General features: G+C 38.3%; 2 protein-coding genes and 1 long non-coding RNA gene across 7 annotated transcripts in view; 2 read left to right on the top strand and 1 right to left on the bottom strand.

Annotated features, from left to right (window-relative positions):
- CHUK (component of inhibitor of nuclear factor kappa B kinase complex) overlaps positions 1–12,897 on the top strand; it is a 29,258-nt gene extending 16,361 nt beyond the window's left edge. The window contains exons 12-21 of one of the 2 annotated variants that reach the window (XM_031682737.2): positions 810–933; positions 1,330–1,481; positions 2,202–2,263; positions 3,207–3,316; positions 3,956–4,005; positions 7,643–7,739; positions 8,004–8,151; positions 8,683–8,816; positions 10,856–10,955; positions 11,694–12,897. In XM_031682737.2, coding sequence (XP_031538597.2) covers positions 810–933; positions 1,330–1,481; positions 2,202–2,263; positions 3,207–3,316; positions 3,956–4,005; positions 7,643–7,739; positions 8,004–8,151; positions 8,683–8,816; positions 10,856–10,955; positions 11,694–11,723 — 1,007 coding nt within the window. In that variant the 3' untranslated portion in view covers positions 11,724–12,897. The remainder of the gene's footprint in view (positions 1–809; positions 934–1,329; positions 1,482–2,201; positions 2,264–3,206; positions 3,317–3,955; positions 4,006–7,642; positions 7,740–8,003; positions 8,152–8,682; positions 8,817–10,855; positions 10,956–11,693) is intronic. The other variant, XM_072971756.1, reaches the window with a different exon arrangement.
- On the bottom strand, positions 140–14,970 carry LOC140699386 (uncharacterized). Of its 2 annotated transcripts, XR_012077543.1 has the most exons (3): positions 14,804–14,840; positions 2,788–2,961; positions 140–451 (listed from the first exon to the last, which is right to left on the bottom strand). It is a non-coding gene; the product is annotated as an uncharacterized lncRNA (long non-coding RNA). The 2 variants fall into 2 exon arrangements; XR_012077542.1 differs by lacking the exons at positions 140–451; positions 2,788–2,961 and adding an exon at positions 6,208–6,786 and having other exon boundaries at positions 14,804–14,970.
- ERLIN1 (ER lipid raft associated 1) overlaps positions 14,890–17,162 on the top strand; it is a 30,205-nt gene continuing 27,932 nt past the window's right edge. Inside the window, exons 1-2 of one of the 3 annotated variants that reach the window (XM_072971758.1) lie at positions 14,890–15,001; positions 15,325–15,448. In XM_072971758.1, coding sequence (XP_072827859.1) covers positions 15,336–15,448 — 113 coding nt within the window. In that variant the 5' untranslated portion in view covers positions 14,890–15,001; positions 15,325–15,335. Of the gene's footprint in view, positions 15,105–15,324; positions 15,449–17,162 lie in introns of all 3 variants that reach the window. The other 2 variants (XM_072971759.1, XM_072971760.1) reach the window with 2 other exon arrangements.

The following is a 17,162-nucleotide window of genomic DNA, read 5'->3' as shown; positions in this document are numbered from 1 at the left end:
GTTTCTCCACTGTAAAGTTTAATCTCCTTGCCCACCCCCACCCCACCCCCCAACTTTCCATACTGTACTCTTTGGAAGGAAATCACTATGCAAGAACCCACACTTTAGGGTAGACTAGTAGACTATATAATTTGTTTGGAATTCTTCTGCACATGAGATTTATCTCTTCTCTCCCATTTATTTATTTAATCATTTATTATAAAAATTTTATTTATTTTATATCATGGATTATAATCCAGTACGAGTTTATTTATTTTGTTGTTCAGATTGTTGCAGACTTCATTAGGAGCTCCTTCAGGAGTCTTGCATTGAAGAAAGCATATCTTATTAAAGTGCTGTTTACCCTGTATGTTTTCCTGAAGGTGGGTTGGTAGTCCAGGAAATGAAATTTGTTGTTCAGAAGCAGTAAAGACCATGGCACATTGTGGAGGATGTGGGACTTGATTTAGAACTTCAAAGAAATAAAGAATTTGGATTAGTGGAGAGAAAAAAAGAGTATTCTAGGCTGGAAAGAAGCAAGGGGGAAAAAAGACAGATACAGGAATAACTGTAAGCTTTGTGATTATGTAGTAATTATGTCTTCATTTCTATTTCCCTTTATATCTGGAGCAGGGCTTATGTATTGCGAGTGATCAGTAAATGTACATTGAAATTGATTGAAGCAGTAATAAGTGGTTCTTTCTGGCATCAGTTTCTAGCATCTGTGGGAATGCTGTGCATATGGACAGGAAATCACAAAGAATAATAAAAGAACTCTAAAATCTTAAAAAGTAACTCCCCTTTCTTTTTCCTTATCTTCTTACATGTAGTACAGGACAGCAAAATACAGCTTCCAATTATACAGCTGCGTAAAGTATGGGCGGAAGCAGTGCACTATGTGTCTGGGCTAAAAGAAGACTACAGCAGGCTCTTTCAGGGACAGAGAGCAGCGATGTAAGTGGCTTCTGTTGTTCATAGCGACCCATGCATTGTTGCTCGAGAATTAATCTCGCCAGTTTTCACTAGTCAGTATTCCATGCAATACTAAATTGCTGGGCCAATTTGGAAAGTAGTATTCTGATCAGACTTGTAGAATTCTTACCAATGGTCTGAAACCATCCAGTTACAATAGTTTAGCAGTAGTTCCTGAATGGTCCTAGTATAAGAAGATTGTTTTATCATAGAGTATCACAGGCTGGAAGTCTTTAGAGATTAGATTGTAGAGATCAGCTATTTCTTATAGATTGATAATAGAAACATAGGCTTTGGGCTTATGGCAGTTTGAGGTTTTAAATTTTTGTCCAATGTTTCTGAAATGCTGATACCTTTTTTTTTCTTGCTATGATTTAGGTTAAGTCTTCTTAGATATAATGCTAACTTGACAAAAATGAAGAACACTTTGATCTCAGCATCTCAGCAGCTGAAAGCTAAATTGGAGTTTTTTCACAAAAGCATACAGCTTGACTTGGAAAGATATAGTGAGCAGATGACTTATGGGATATGTAAGTGTGCAGTAATGTGTTTGAAAGAACTGTCTAGTCTCTTGAAGATAGCAAGCTGTTTCATTTACATTCATATTAGAACAAGAGACAGAACATCTCAAATCATCATAAACCATATTTGGTTTGAATGTTAGTGCTTTTTTTTTAACCTTAGATTAAGCAACTTTACTGTCGCCCCTCTCTCGCCTACTGGACTAAAATTGTTCAGCTCCAGAAAAATACAAAAATGATTTAAGAACTTGTGATTGTCAAACCTCATTTAAAAAATAGATACAAAGTCTGTAGTGGAGTGACTTCTTAGCCTGGGAAGTCTTAGACTACTTATCTTCCTGTAAATAATAACACAAATAATCCCAGGTTTTTTTTTTTTTCCCCAAACCTCCTACTGTGGAATCCCACCATTTTTTATTGTACACAGCCTCTGCCTCTGTTGTCAAATGGAACTCTCCCTTCATATGTCTGTGTCTCTTCTCTTCTTATAAGGACACTTGGCATGCTGGATTAAGAGTCCATCTTAATTTAGCTAATTGCATCTGCAGTGACCCTCTTTCCAAATAAGGTCATATTCTTAGGTACTGAGTTAGGACTTCAGCGTATCTTTGGGGGCCACAAGTCAGCCTATGATGCCGTTTTTGATGTTGTTATCACAAGGAGATGGGTAGGTCAGTAATTGAAACTATGGCTATTTCTCAGATAACCAATTAAGACTTTTTTTTTTAGCCTCAGAAAAAATGTTAAAAGCATGGAAAGAAATGAAAGAAAAGGCTATCCACTATGCTGAGGTAAAATCACTGAGCTCATTCTGTGTGCTTATTAATTCCTGAGGTCTCCCTTAGAAATTGTCTTTGGTTTTGGTACATAGAATATTTTTCATTCCTGAATGTCAGATATCTAGTAGATGCTTTGTGTACATTGAGGGAAGTACCATAGTGGATAAAAACAGAGGCTTTTGTTAAAGGAGACTAAATGGAAGCCTCACTGAGCTTTAGTTTCCATGTTATATTATGGGGACTATATCTTTTTCAGTAGGGTTATACAAATTAAATGGGAGTGAATAAGGAATGGTAGTTATCACTTATTTTTATTACTGGTTTAGATAGAATGGCTGGACATCCTGGTTTACCTGGGACAGTCTCAGTTTATATCTATTTTTCCATAATTATCAGTACTATTCACTCTCAAAACTATGCAGTTTTGGATAGTAAATTATATGCTATAGGTAGGTATAGATGATTCTCTAGGTGGCAGATTCCTTCCTTACCTGGTACATCTGTCCATGGTCCCACTAAATTGTTGCTCTACTTACCTGAGGACATGGGTGGGGTATTTGGTACCCTGCACTGGGAAATCCAGTGTCTTTATCTTTCAGTATCCTTATTCAAAGCAGATGGGAACAAGAAGCGATGAAAATCATAGAACTGAGATGCAGTGGGTTTGATGGCCACTTTTTCTTGTTAGTGACACTTCTATCTTTTTGCTTCTAAGGAGGAGAAAGAAAATGCTAGTAGTCTACTGTTGTCAGGGGAGAAAGGGAGAGGCATAGGAATAAGTTTGGTCTTGTGTGAAAGCTAAGTGTCATAATCTGAAGGATAAAAAGGCTTGAACAAGATAGTGTTTTGCATTAAATCATTTAGTTCTTTTATTGCAGCAAGTTATTCTCTGAGTTCTTCTCTGTGTTGTGTGGTAGTGAGACTGTCATTTCTTTTGTGTTTTATAATATTTTAGGTCGGTGTCATTGGATACTTGGAGGATCAGATCATGTCTCTGCACACTGAAATCATGGAGCTACAGAAGAGCCCCTATGGACGACGTCAGGGAGACTTGATGGAATCTCTGTAAGGGTGCACTCGTGTTGTTGGTGGTGTTGGTGTCTAATTTTTGGTAGCAGATTGTTCTTTCTTTGTAATTCTGGTAGATTAAGCCTATATGTGGTTCTTTTGTATAGTTTTCCTTTCTCCAAATATATTGACACATATTTAAAAAGGAAGTTCTTTTTTTAGTCACAGGAGGTTTTGGAAATAACTCTTTGGGTTGATCTTTGCATTTTTAATCAAAGCATCTTTTCATGCTAAGAATTTTTCAAGTATTCTAAGTTACAAACTATTTCCCTACTTACCATACTTCTGGTTATGAATAGACAACACAAAGTTATTGTCTATTAAGTTCCCTAAATGAGGTTAACTTCCTAAGTGGATTAGAAACTTCAGATTTTTTTCTCTAATCATAGGTCATAATTTTTGTCATAATTCAACTGTTTTTGGCACCAAGGGTAATCTATATGTGACGTAATCTTTGCATCTTAAGATCTTGCTTATTACTCAGTGAAATGCTCTGTAAAATGTTCGTTGGCAATATGTACTTGGTTTTAAAATGAGATCATTACTCTATTCAGGTAGTATTGTTCATTTCATGTTGGGGACTATTTAAGTCATTAAACTATATTCACATATAAAAGTATGTTTTCTCTTTCATAGGGAACAGCGCGCCATTGATCTATATAAGCAGTTGAAGCACAGACCTTCAGGTAAGACACTTTTTGCAGTATACAAAGGCATTTTAGGAAACTATCACTAGCTTAACAAATCTAGGAGATTGGATTTTAAGCCAGCTGCAGAATAAATTCCAGTTTTGATATTGCCATTGAGCTGTTTATAGTACAGCTTTTTAGTTTGTGAGAGTTTAAGAAATTAGGAAGGCAAAGTAAAATTGAAATAGAAAAAACTTTAAAGGGAAGTGAAAAGAAGGAATGAAAGAGAAAAAAAGGAACTCACAGAAGGGAAAGAGGAAGCAAGAAAATGTGTGGAAAGATGGGAAAAATAAGTGCTGTTTAAAATTAGAGATTGGAAAGAATTTGACATGGAATGTTCAGATGGATGGCCCACGTACTAGGCCAAAGCAGTTTACTTTGAAAGTAATGCCTTCATCTACATCTGGTCACTGATTGCTTATTTCATTGGCAAAACTATTCCTGTTGAACTCTGCTGAATATAGAGCATGATCTGCTGGGAAGAGTACTGGATTGGGAATTGGAAGACTTGAATTCTAGACTGGGCACTTTACTGACCAAGTGACCTCAGGCAAATAACCTTTTCCCCCTGTATCTCATTTCCCTCTTCTGCAAATTGGGGTTGAAACCTAGCTTTCTTAACTCAGTGAGTGTGTGTGGCAGTGTATTTGAGAGAATGTGAAAATGCTTTGAAAACTATAAAGTATGTATATCCACGATATTATCCTTCAGTTAAAAACTGATTTGTTTTAAAGGGTTATAGAAGAAATAAAAGGTGAAGTCTGTGTCCTAATTTGCTATATATCTAAATTGTACATAAACAAACAATATACATTTTACACTTTAAAATTTATCAACACATGCAAATTAATACACATCTTAAATTGTATTTAACAAAGAACATGGTCTCTACATTAGTTTGGTGGGTGTCATAATTAGGTTTGTTTATTTATTTATTTTTGGAAGAGGTATTGGGGATTGAACCCAGGACCTTGTGTATGCTAAGCATGCACTCTACCACTTTAGCTATACCCTCCCCCTGCCACATTGGTTTTTATTGTAGTGGAATTTGTTCAGTTAATTTCTGCAAACATTTATGAGGTACACATACAGTAGGCATCTAACCCTGACTTGGGGTCAGGGTTGGTTAGAGGAGGTTTCCTGCAGGAGATGACCTCTGAGATGAGCCTTAAAGGATAAGTAGCAACAGCTAGGTGAAAGGAGGTGGGCTCTTGTATATACAAGTATAATAGGTAAAAACGTGTACCTGTGGTAGTTAGCATGTTTGAGGAAATGCAGTGTGACAGATCGTAGAGCTTCAGAAGGAGAGAGGATGTAGCTGGATTGTAAAGGATCTGTTATGTCATGGTAACAATTTTGGATTTCATCATGATGACAGAGAGAAATCCTAAGAAGTTTTTAGCAGGGGAATGGCATGATCAGATTAGCATTTTAGAAATACTTCTCTGGTAGCATTGTGGATAATGGATTAAAGTGTCGCTAGACTAGAGACACATATTAGTTATGAGGTTGTCAAAATAATCATGGCTCAGGATAGGGCAGGCCATGAGCTAAGGCAGAGAGCCTGAACTATGACAGTGGGGTGAAGAGGAGGAGGGTAAGGCAAGAGAGATGATAGGAGGCAGAACTGATAGTGTTGGGTGATGGGGTAGAGAGTCATGGATGCCTGCCAAGTTTCTAGCTAGAGCAGCCAGGTGCATAGTAGGACCATTCACCATAATGGGAAGTGTAGGAAAGATGACAGACTTAATGGAAAAAGATGAGTTCATTTTTGAACGTGTTGATGTTAAGGTGTCAGTGGGACATTCAATAGACACGTCTAATTGTATTAGATATATATGTATGTATGTATATATATATGCATGTGTATATAAACACATATGTATACACATATGTACATGGATTTAGTAGAGAAGTCCAGGTTAGATATTTAGCTATATTGAGAGTAATAAGCCATAGGAGTAAAGTGATCATCTTGAAAAAGTATGTGGAATAAGAAAACCAAAGATGAAATTGTAGGGAGTACCAACAGTCAAGAAATCGCTGGAAGCAGAAGCGCCTACAAACGTTGAGGAATGGACAGAAGAAAACAGCAGGAATGATATGATAGGAACAGGACAGAGAGAGTTTCAAGAAGAAAGTGATCAGTAAGGTGATACATCCATTAACTTAGTCAAATTAATTTTCCACAGTCATTGATAACATTTGTTTGGATTATTTTTATAAAAACCTTGCAGTAGCCATGCATATCCGCATTTACAGGGCCAGAAATAAATTTGCTATCCAGGTAGCTTCTTTAAACCGATAGTCATCTTGAGTGACAAACAAGTTGTGAGAAGTCTTGTCTATTGTCGGGCCTTATATAATCACACTGAGGTGTGGTCTTGGTGTCTTTTCTAGTTTAGAGTTGACTTGAGACCCTTTTTCAGCTGAAAATGGTGAAAATCAACTTTCGTCATTCTTTATGTTGGAGAAGGTTAAAGTTCTGATGTCTTTGACCTTCTAAAAAGGCTAATTATATGAGAAAGGTGTTGGGCCTGGTCCATGGTATTTAAGAAGAAGTGCTGTTTGGAGAGGAGCCTTTTTGGAGTCTCTGTGTCTGGTTGTTGGTGAGAGAGAGATAAAAAAAAAAACAAAAAGAGATATGTGGGGAATAAAATTGAGTGCTAGGGGAGGTCTTTGCAGTGCTAACAAAGGACACAACTCTTTTAAAACACTTCTTTGATACGCCTTTCATAGTAAAATGTGGGTAACAACAGTAGCCATCTCACAGGACTCCTGTAAGAGTTAAACGAGAAAATTACGGGTAGGTACTAGCAAATAATAACTGTATTATTTTTGCATTCAAGATTATTGTCCAGGGAAATACCAGCATGATCCATGAGCACCCTTCCAGTTTTTAACACTTAAAGAGCCATTTTCTGAAATATAGCAATTAATGCTAGTTGTTTTATTTTTTAAATGAAGTGGCTTCTCCTATAAACAGTAGAACTCACTCACTGTGACCACACAACCATCCCATTTGAGAATATTTGTCAGCTGCCAGTTTGCTTTAAAATGTCATTACTACCCTCAGATTGAACTTTCAAGGTGTCTACAGGTCCTTTTATTAGTGCATCAGATTTCGCTTAAGTTGGTCAGCTTTTTTTAGCATTTGTTCATGGGTGTAAACAGATGGATAACATGAAACTCCAGTCGACCTAGCTTGGACTCCTTCCTTTGAGTCAGTGAAAGATTGATGAATTGTCCTGTTTTTAAATAAATTATGTTGATCATTCAAGGAATAGTGATCTCTTGGCCAGAAAGCTGCCTATGTGTCTGGAGCTTGTGTTGGTAAGGGTTAAAGATAGCCAAGATGATTCTTTTCAGGACAACTAAGGTCTCTGAAACAGTGATAAATTTATACATACATTACACACACACAAACAGCACAGATTTCATTTTTAGATATATGATTATTTATAGATATATATTATATAATCTTAAAATCTTTTATCCTAATCTAGTTTTGAAATTAAATGGAGAAATTAAATGTTAATTAAAACTAGTTTCAGATTTTTAGGAATTTTTTGTTTGGAGGCTGATATGTTCACCCAGAAGAGAGGCTATATGTACTGACTGAGATCTTTTGTAGATCACTCCTACAGCGACAGCACGGAGATGGTGAAAATCATTGTGCATACTGTGCAGAGTCAGGACCGGGTTCTCAAAGAGCTGTTTGGTCATCTGAGGTAGAAATAATGTTTTATTTTCTGTTGAAAATCTGGGATACTTTCATCATTTTCTTTTCAAAGTGTAGTACCCCTTTCTGGCAGTACGTTGGGTAGCTTGACCCCAGCTGCACGCATTTAGGTGTTCTGTTTGTGTCCTTTGCTTTGCAGATCAGTCATTAAATCTGATGCTGATTGTCATTCATTTCCCTAGCTGGGTTTGGGAGTATGAGATATGGTCTTAGAGGATGTGTAAATGTCTGACACAAATTTTTACCTCTCCAGCAAGTTGTTGGGCTGTAAACAGAAGATTATTGATCTACTGCCCCAAGTGGAAATGGCCCTCAGTAACATCAAAGAAGCTGACAATACTGTCATGTTTATGCAGGGAAAGAGGCAGAAAGAAATATGGCATCTCCTTAAAATTGCCTGTGTAAGTAATTTTTAATGAATTATTTAATATGACATTGATTTGCTGTTATTTCCTGCAAAAGGGACTTATATCAGCACGATCTGGGTCCTCTTGAAGATGTGTGTATTTTGTGTTGGTGTTCTTTGCCTGGTGTCTGACTAGCAATTCAGATGCAGGACTTTATTATCATCCCTCATTATCTGTCTCCTTCCCAGTCTCCTGTTTTTATACTTCTCCCAGCCCTAGACCACTGTGGTATCTCAACCCGATTTGGGGATAGATGTGCCTAACAAGTTAAAACAGCCCTTTGTTCAACTGGAGTTTTTTTCTCCCACTAAAGTAGGATAGAGGGATAGATACATTTGGTTTTAGTCAGTGAAGAAAGGGGTCAAGGACAAGATAGTAGTAATGTGTAATGGTGGGGATAGTTTTGTACAGAAATACCCTGGTTATGCATAAAAGTGGTGATGGAAATGTAAATCTTAGGAATATGAACACGTGGAGATGCATGCCTGTAATTGTTTTTGTTTGTTTGTTTTATTTTTCTTTCAGACACAGAGTTCTGCCCGATCCCTTGTAGGATCCAGTCTAGAAGGTGCAGTAACCCCTCAGGCCTCAGCATGGCTGCCTCCAACTTCAGCAGAACGTGAACATCCTCTGTCATGCGTGGTAACTCCTCAAGATGGGTGGGTTCACTTTGTAACAATAGATAGTTGTGTTTTCAATGGCATTGGTGGGAATGAGGCAGTAGTAGAATGTAGTGGTTACAGCATAGTCTTCAGTGCCTTACAGACCAGGGCTGAATCCTGATTGTCCGTTTGTCATAACCTTATGCAATTAACTTGACTCTTTTAATGTTCACATTTCCTCACCTGTAAAATGGGAAGTACTGTGAAAATTCAGTTAGATGATGTATATATTGTCCAACTTGGGAAGTGAATATTCAGCAAATGTTACTTATTAGTTTAGTCTGTGTTCTGAGTTCTTTATCTGTTGTTGGCTTATCAAATCTTTTACCAAAACTTTATTCCTAACTTAACCGTTTATCTCTGAGAAATTATGCTCTTTTTCCTGTTATCATTTTGGGATCTTTGATCACCCCTCTAATGAATTGAGTTTTATCTACTCATTTTATAATTTAGTATTTCTAAAATCAGACTTTTTTCAGTGCCTTTAATCAGTTTTATAGATACCTCAAGTTTGAAGTCCTGTATTTTCTTTTAATTCCTACTCTTCTGCTAAAAGCTGAATGACTATCCATTTCTGTTATTTTCCTCAGCATAAGATGTGCCGTATCCAGAGCCAGTGGCTCTTTGATAGCTTGTATATTGTTGCTTTTCTCACAACTCACGGAGACCTCTACAGGGCCAGCATTTCCTGGAAGCTCTGCCCATAATTAGTTTTGCAAAAGTGCGGCCATATAACACCACCAGTCAGGAGGTCATGCAGTTGCACATTCTGTACTCTGCTTTTATGAGAGAAAAGCGCATGGCAGGAAGGCAAGCTGATATCAGGTATTTTATTTTTTTAAAGAAAGCAAGTTCCAGGGTATATTCTTGGGGTCATTATAGATTTGGCCCAGTGTAATACATCCACAGTTATAGCACAGGCTGTAATTAATTATATAGACTTCAGGAAATATTCCATTAATCAGAGTTGATGCAAATAATATTTAATACCTTTTTGCTTTCATTAAAGGCATTTAGATTTGTTAGGGGATGATAATGGTTGAAAATGTGATCTCTATACAGGTAATTTCCAATTGGAGGTTGTGTTTGCTTGCAAAAGTATATCCAACAGGAATTTTGAAACCTATTTTCCAGAATATATTATAAAGGAAAACTGATTTAAGTTACAACATACTTGTGGTACTTAGGCGTCAAGGATTGGGAACTGCTGGCCTCAGTTTTTCCATCTGTTGAATAAGCTGAGTGAGAATTTAGTTCTAAGCTAATAGTGGCTATCATCCATGGCCTAGAACTGATTCTGGTAGGGTAGGAATTGAGGGTTAGTAAAAGGTAGGGATAGAAGCCATATGGAGGAGGAAAGTGTGGAAAGTGGAAACCAGATTCAGGATTTCCTTCATATACAAACTTCCAGGGATACTTCTTGGTTCCGGGCAGCTCCCCTGTCACAGTGTTTTCTTCTGCTGTCCTCAGGAATCAGCTTGCTTGTTTTCTTTTTTCATTGCTGTCATCTATAGTTTCCAAACAGTTATTTCACCTTTGTTGATCTTTGCAGAACAGAGTGTACTTCTCCCCTTACATTTCTGTCTCTAAAGTGATCATGCTGATATTTTTACTACTTGTAAGCAAAGGGAAATATCCCAGAAACAAAAAGAGATCTTCCATAGATCTCTTTGTGTCTGTGCCACAAGGATCTCTTTTTTGTTCCCTTGGTGAGCATTTTTAGGGGGAAAAATATTGGGGGAAAAATGTTGGGTATAAGCGCCACTTGTATGTCAGAGGAAAATCAGATTGGAGTTATAGTAGACTCCTTATCATTAGAGCTAGGCAGAGGCAGCAGCTTGGAGTAACAAACAGAACTCTGTGGGGAGGGGGATGAGGAAACTGAAGACTACAGGAATCAGCTGCAGTGGGTTGCTGGGTTGCTGGGTTGCTGGGTTGCAGCAAAGTAATCATCCTGACCCTAAAGACTAGAAAGTAGAGGAAATTCATATGCCCCTTTGCTGAATTTGAAAAGGCTTTGTTTTTTCATTCCACAGGGAGACTTTAGCACAAATGATAGAAGAAAATTTGAACTGTCTTGGCCATTTAAGCACTATTATTCATGAGGCAAATGAGAAACAAGGCAATAGTTTGATGGTAAGTTTTATGTGGATATGGATATGTGTTTCAGGTTTGCTGGGTACAAAGGGTTTAACTTTCCACACCAGACTTATCTGGCATTTGGGATACATGTGGGGGAATAGCAGAATTGGGCATTTGAGGAATGCTTGACCTCAAATCCCCATCTTCTCCTATTCATGGATATACTAGGATTATGTTATCAGTAATCTTCAACAAAAGCATTCTTGGTCAAATTAAATGAGTGGTGAACTTTCTTTGCAACGTGACCACTAAAATTGAATGGTTTGTACTGTTTTGCTTCTGTAGTCAATTTTCTCCAATAAGATAGCATGATTTGTACTATAACTCAAATACAGCTGTCATATGCAAAATAAATAATGTTAATATGGTTGTAATTAATAGAAGTGCTTATATTAAGATTTGGTTACTGTGAATTGATGATTTGTTAAAATTTGGAGAACTGCAATAAAATGTTTACTGAATTAAGTTTTACTATATTTAGTCTCAATGTCAGTTCTTTATATTTCCTTTTTCATTAATTATTTGCTTTGAGTATTTATGAAAACTCTTTGAAATTTTTTTAATTAGCAGAAAATAAGGTAAAACTAAACCTTTAACTGTAACTTATACTTCTGGTTTTTCAACTTTTGATTATAAAATGTTCAAATATACAGAAAACTTCCAAAGTGAGCACCCATATACCTACCACGTATAGTCAATATCTAATTGTAACTTTTTTATGCCTGGTTTTAGAATCTTGATTGGAGTTGGTTAACAGAATGACTTGCCACTTACTGACTGTCCCCAAACCTATGAAGTTGTTGCTGAATGTGTTGGAGATTTGTTTCTCTTCCATGAAACCATTCTTCAAACACCAGTCAGTGGAAGAAATGAGCATGATCAGAACCTACACATGATTTTACAAACACAATGTTTTGACTTTCGGTAATTTTAAACTCTGAACAGATAAAATTTTATACGTCAGTGGACTTGTTTAAATAGTACAGCTACTTAGGAATATCATTGGAATCGATTTGCCTTCAAACTTGGTAAAACATTACTTATTTAACTGTCTTTTAACATTTAACTTTTGGGCATAAGGCCAAAATAATGTATACAGAGAAGACCTCAACTGACATGTATTCTAAGTAAAAGCTGTTTGTGTTTCTGTGGAAGAGGCTGCACACAAGTAAAATAATACTTCTTAAAGAATAAACCCTACCTCCTTGTGTTACTCAGCAGTTCTCTTGGCATTATAAGTAACTAGTTTAATTGCATTTTTCAATTTTATTGCACATTTGACAGTATCCCTTTCCTACAGAAGGGATTGTGCATCTGTGCCTTTAATACTATTTGATTCTTACAAATCTTAAGTGTGCTCTGTGTATATGTATTTAAGATGTACATTTAATGATATCAAAGAGAAGATGCTTGTTAATTTATAATGTATTTGAAAGCTTATCTGTTTTTTCATTTGTAAAAATGGGTCTTTTGTTTAAGAAATGTTTCATGTCTTGTCATAGAAATTTATAAAGGTCTGCATTCCCTTATCTGTAATTCCAAAATCTAAAAAACTCTAAAAACACGGTTTTTCATAAGCTTGGTGACAAAACCATCTGCTTGCACATCTTACCTGAACTGACATTGAATCTACTTATCCCATTTAGTGTGAATATTCATTTATTTTGCTGCATAAATGATAATGTGTTTGATTGGGAGGAAGGTGCTGCCACAGACCCTGCTGGGGATTTATGTAGTATGGTATATGCACTGAATTGCCTTTCTAAAATCTGAAAATTTCATAATTCTGTAACATCTGGCGCTAAGGGTTTCAGATAAAGGACTGTGGATCTATCATGTTAAATAATTTAGAAGGTATCACTTGTTTAAAAAAATGTGAAATGCTTTTGTATTCTAGACAGTTTTTCACTTTGTGTATTAAATGATTTTTAAATTACTTTTGAATCTCTAGTCATTAAATTCAGATTAGAATAGAGTAGTTGAATATGCTTTGGAAAAATAGGAAGGTTCCATGAAGTAGAGTTGGAGCACAGAATAATGTAATGGTCTGTCACTGTACTTCCCTTAGGAATTAAACAGGACTTACAGTAAAGACAGCATTGGGTTGCTTCTTTAATATAGTCCTTTCTCCTGAGATGTCCTTACACCACTATCCATGTCTAAAATCCATGCTCATACCTTGCCCTATAAAGTGATGTCTTAAGTTACACCATAGCCATTTTTGCTAGTAGTGTCATTTTCCCAGTCATCAACGTTTGAAACCGTGGGGTTGTCTTCTCCTATAACTTTTTAGTTGTCTGGTACTACTGTTTCTTTGAAAATGGAAATTCTGACTACCAGCTGATAAAATAGGCAGTCTCTCTCTTGCTTCTCTAGTTCTAGAAGGTTTTAATCAATAGATATGTATATACCTGTTGCTTGGAAGTACTGAGCAAGATGGCAAGACCAGAAACCAGTAACATAGATGGTACAATAAGAATGATTATCTGGGAGTCTGAACCTTGCAAGCCATCCAAGCATTGAAATTACTGTTAAATGATTTTTTAAATGATGGTGTATTTTCTAAATATTGTGATAACTGATTAAAGACTTGGTACAGGGTGGGGTCATTTTTATGGTTTGTGACTGGTGTGACATCAGGATAGCCTGATCTATGTGATACGGGCAGGTGGTGTGAGCCAGAACAGACTACTATAGTGAGATCGCCTCAGATCTGCTTTCGATACACAGGTTAACCACTCTTATTTTTAGCTGGGTGACAACTTTTCAGAGTTGAATGGCAGTTGTCAATTGTAAACATTTCATTCTCTAATTCAAGCAATATTATGAAAAACTAAGAGAATCCATCCAGAAAACAGAGGTTGGACAAGTTATTTTTCATTCTTTTTGCTTTTGGAAGTTAAAATAAGCTCTGCAAATATAATTTACCTGATGCAGACAAGGTCTCATACATTCCTAGATAATAAAAGTCAAATGAACGATACAGGTAAGTGCATTTATTGAAGGCAGAGTGGAGAGTGGTCTGGGAGGGCTTGCTTTAACGAAGACTTAAATTGATTCTATCTACCCCTTCCCATTTTCATTGTTACTACGATCATGACCTTGGGCCTGCAGTTTCCTAACCGCTTGCCTTCCCCGCTCCAATCTGTCTCCACTCAAAGCCATTGTGTAGACTCGTGGCCCTCAAGCACTGCTTTCCCATACTTCCCTGCCCAAGGGGTTTATGGAGCCCTCCAACCTTAAGTCGACCTTGTCTATGGTCACATGCTAGCATTTCAAGGCTTACTCATTACTGCCCAACCTATTCTAACATGCTGCCCTTATTTCCCTTGTATTCATCTATCTCATTCCCATTTCCACTCTTTAATTTTGTTCTCTGCTTTTGGTAATAAAGGCAGATAATGCAAAATTTAAAAGAACTGAAGAATATATAATGAAAAGAAAGTGTGTCTTTATTCTCTGGCCAACCAGTTTCCCCTTCCTACAGAAAAAGTGCATTCAAGCCTTTCACAAACTGGGCCTAGCCTAGCATCTCATTCCTAACCATCACAAAGGCTTCAGGAAGCTCAAATGCTCACTCTTCTTTTTAGTCTTCCTGGAGAAGCCCCCAGCACAAATACGCTTACTTACATGCGTAGCTTTTTCTGTTCCTATTGCGTGAATGGCCTTCTTAAAGCCCTCACTGGATAGCATTCTGACACGTCTCTGCACTAGAACAAACTGACCATCCCTTGTTCCAGAGGCCCTCTCCTTTCCTCTGCACCCCTGCTTACTCCACATTACCGACTTCCCTTCTCTTCCGGAGCAAGAAACGAACAGTACACAGAGAAAAGTCCACGTACCTTCCCGCGAGATTGTCCAGCTGGGAGAATTTTGTCCCGTCCGCTCCCCGTCCCTCTAGTAGCTGGGCGAGCGCGGCGTCGGCGTGCGTGTCCGCGCAGCCGCAGTGCCTTGCGAGTGGGCAGGGCCGGCTATTGGCGGCGGTTGGCCCGGCCGGGGAGGCGGCTGCACGTGCGGCGGGGGCGATGCGTCACTGATCGGTGAGAGGCGGCGGAGGGCTTGGCCTCCGTCCGGAGTCTGCAGCTGGCCCGTTTCTCAGTTAGTGCCATCTGCCCGGCGGGAGTCGGCGGGGAGCGGCTGTTGGTAGGGGGTTGTCACGACGCTCACCGAGCAGGGGCGACCCACGGGCCGCCTCGGGCTGAGGGGCCGGCGAGGAGGAAGCGGGCTCTGCGAGGAGCGAAAAGGGGAAGGACTCCTCGGCTCTGCCGACGGGAGGGCGCCAGGTCGCGGGAGGGAAAACTGGGAACGGGAGGAGGTGGGCCTGTCACTCATGGGGCTGGGACTCCGTTCCTTCCTAATCCAGGAGGAACAAGGATGAATATGACTCAGGCCCGGGTTCTGGTGGCTGGAGTGGTGGGTCTGGTGGTTCTCCTCCTCTACGCCTCCATTCACAAGATCGAAGAAGGACACCTGGCCGTGTACTACAGGTGAGCGGCATGTGCAGGTAGAAAGGGAAGTCCCATTAGAGTCTGGGAAGTTGTTCCCTTTGCAGTGTCTGGGACCTCTCTCCAGTCCTAGGAAGCGGTTTCGTTGCAGCCCTAGGGAGAGTAGGGGGCCTGTGGCAGGCCTCTGCAGAGCACCCTCCAGGTGTTGGACAGTTTCAGTGCTATGTATATCGGGTGCAGAGGTTAAGACACCCTACAGTTACTGCTAATAGACAGCAAAATCAGTTACTTGCAGAAAAAAAGTGAAGAGTGGAAGGCACTGGTCTTTCCACCTGTAGATGAAAAAAATGGATAAATCATTGTTAAAACTCCACACAGCTGTACTGGCTTTCAGTTTGCAGCTGTAGATACTGTTTATAAACTATGGTCCTATTTGTGGTTGTTTCTTAGATTCCTTTTTTTTTTTTTCCTTTAAAAGGTCCTGGTGTCTGATTTTGACTTGTAAGGCCATAATGACCACGACAATTGTTAAATTCCTGGGCCTCGGAAGGCAAACACAGCACTGATGGGCCACCCTCCTCCCACCTTTCCCTTTTCAAGTTGAGGAAAGGAATGGTGTGGAATATGTTATTCTCTGGCTGAGATGAATAGCTCTTCCTTCAATGTAGTTACCCCAGTTCTTTACATATAGACAGAGAGAGGACAGTTTGGAGAATTTCAATAATGTATTTGAAAGAGTTCCAACTTTTTGCTGGCTTCCATCATCACCTAAAACTCCTTTTAGATCCATATTGAGTCTTAGAAAGTCTTCCCTGTGAAGTGCTAGTTTCAAACACAGTTTTAATGATATGTCTTAGCAGGTGGGGGTCTTGCATTTAAAAAAAAAAAAGACAGATTAGTCTGTATTTCTATCTAGTTCAGCATCGTCTTCCTGATAGTAAAGCCACGGAGAGAACATTTCAAGATATGGTTCTCAAAGAATTAGGGATGGACCTCAAACAGTTCATCTTTTCTTAATTATTTGTTATGAATTCTTTGCAAGCCTATTCATATTTTCAAGATAGGAAGCTAAGTTCTATGAATTTACTATTCACTATGTAAAGCAGGACTTCTTTTTTATATTTGCCTCTAAAATGCCTCCTTTTTATAACTTCCAGGATGTGCTTTCAGGTTTCTTACATTCTAGAATTTGGAGAAGAAGTCCTTACTTATATCCTATCTATTTATAGTCTTATCCCCTCACCCTTCATTTTCTGTGCTAATTTTTTGTTGTTAGTTTTATCGACACTTTATGCCCCCAGTATTTTCATTGCCTTGTAGGTAGATTAAAAGACTCTTGAGCCTCAGAAATTTTCTCCGTCCTTGAGAGTTTGTGTTATCTTTTTTTGCCAGCCTGGTGACTAAATGTATTATGTTTTGATCTGGCTCATGTTATGTACAATTAAAGTACATCAACCAAGAGCCATTTGAATTTTTTTCACAAGTATTTCTTGGAAGGTTAAAGACTAAGGAGAATCTTTGTACCTGAGAGTGGTGCTGGAGACCCAGAGGTCTGGTTGGCAGAGCCTATTAAACAAAGTGTAACATCAGCAGTTTAATTTGATCTTTTCACCCTTTTAGGTGTGGCAGATATTTTAGGGACCAGTAGTTAGTTATTCATCATGAGTAACTCATGTGAGTGAGTTTTTAGTAGGTCAGTAGTGTGCATAAGAGTAAATATTTATTATAGCATTTTAGATTTGGAAAGAGAATTTCT

This window comes from Vicugna pacos, chromosome 11 (assembly GCF_048564905.1).
Source record: "Vicugna pacos chromosome 11, VicPac4, whole genome shotgun sequence".
Classification (NCBI taxonomy): Eukaryota; Metazoa; Chordata; class Mammalia; order Artiodactyla; family Camelidae; genus Vicugna; species Vicugna pacos.
This window is presented reverse-complemented; position numbering and strand designations above follow the sequence as displayed.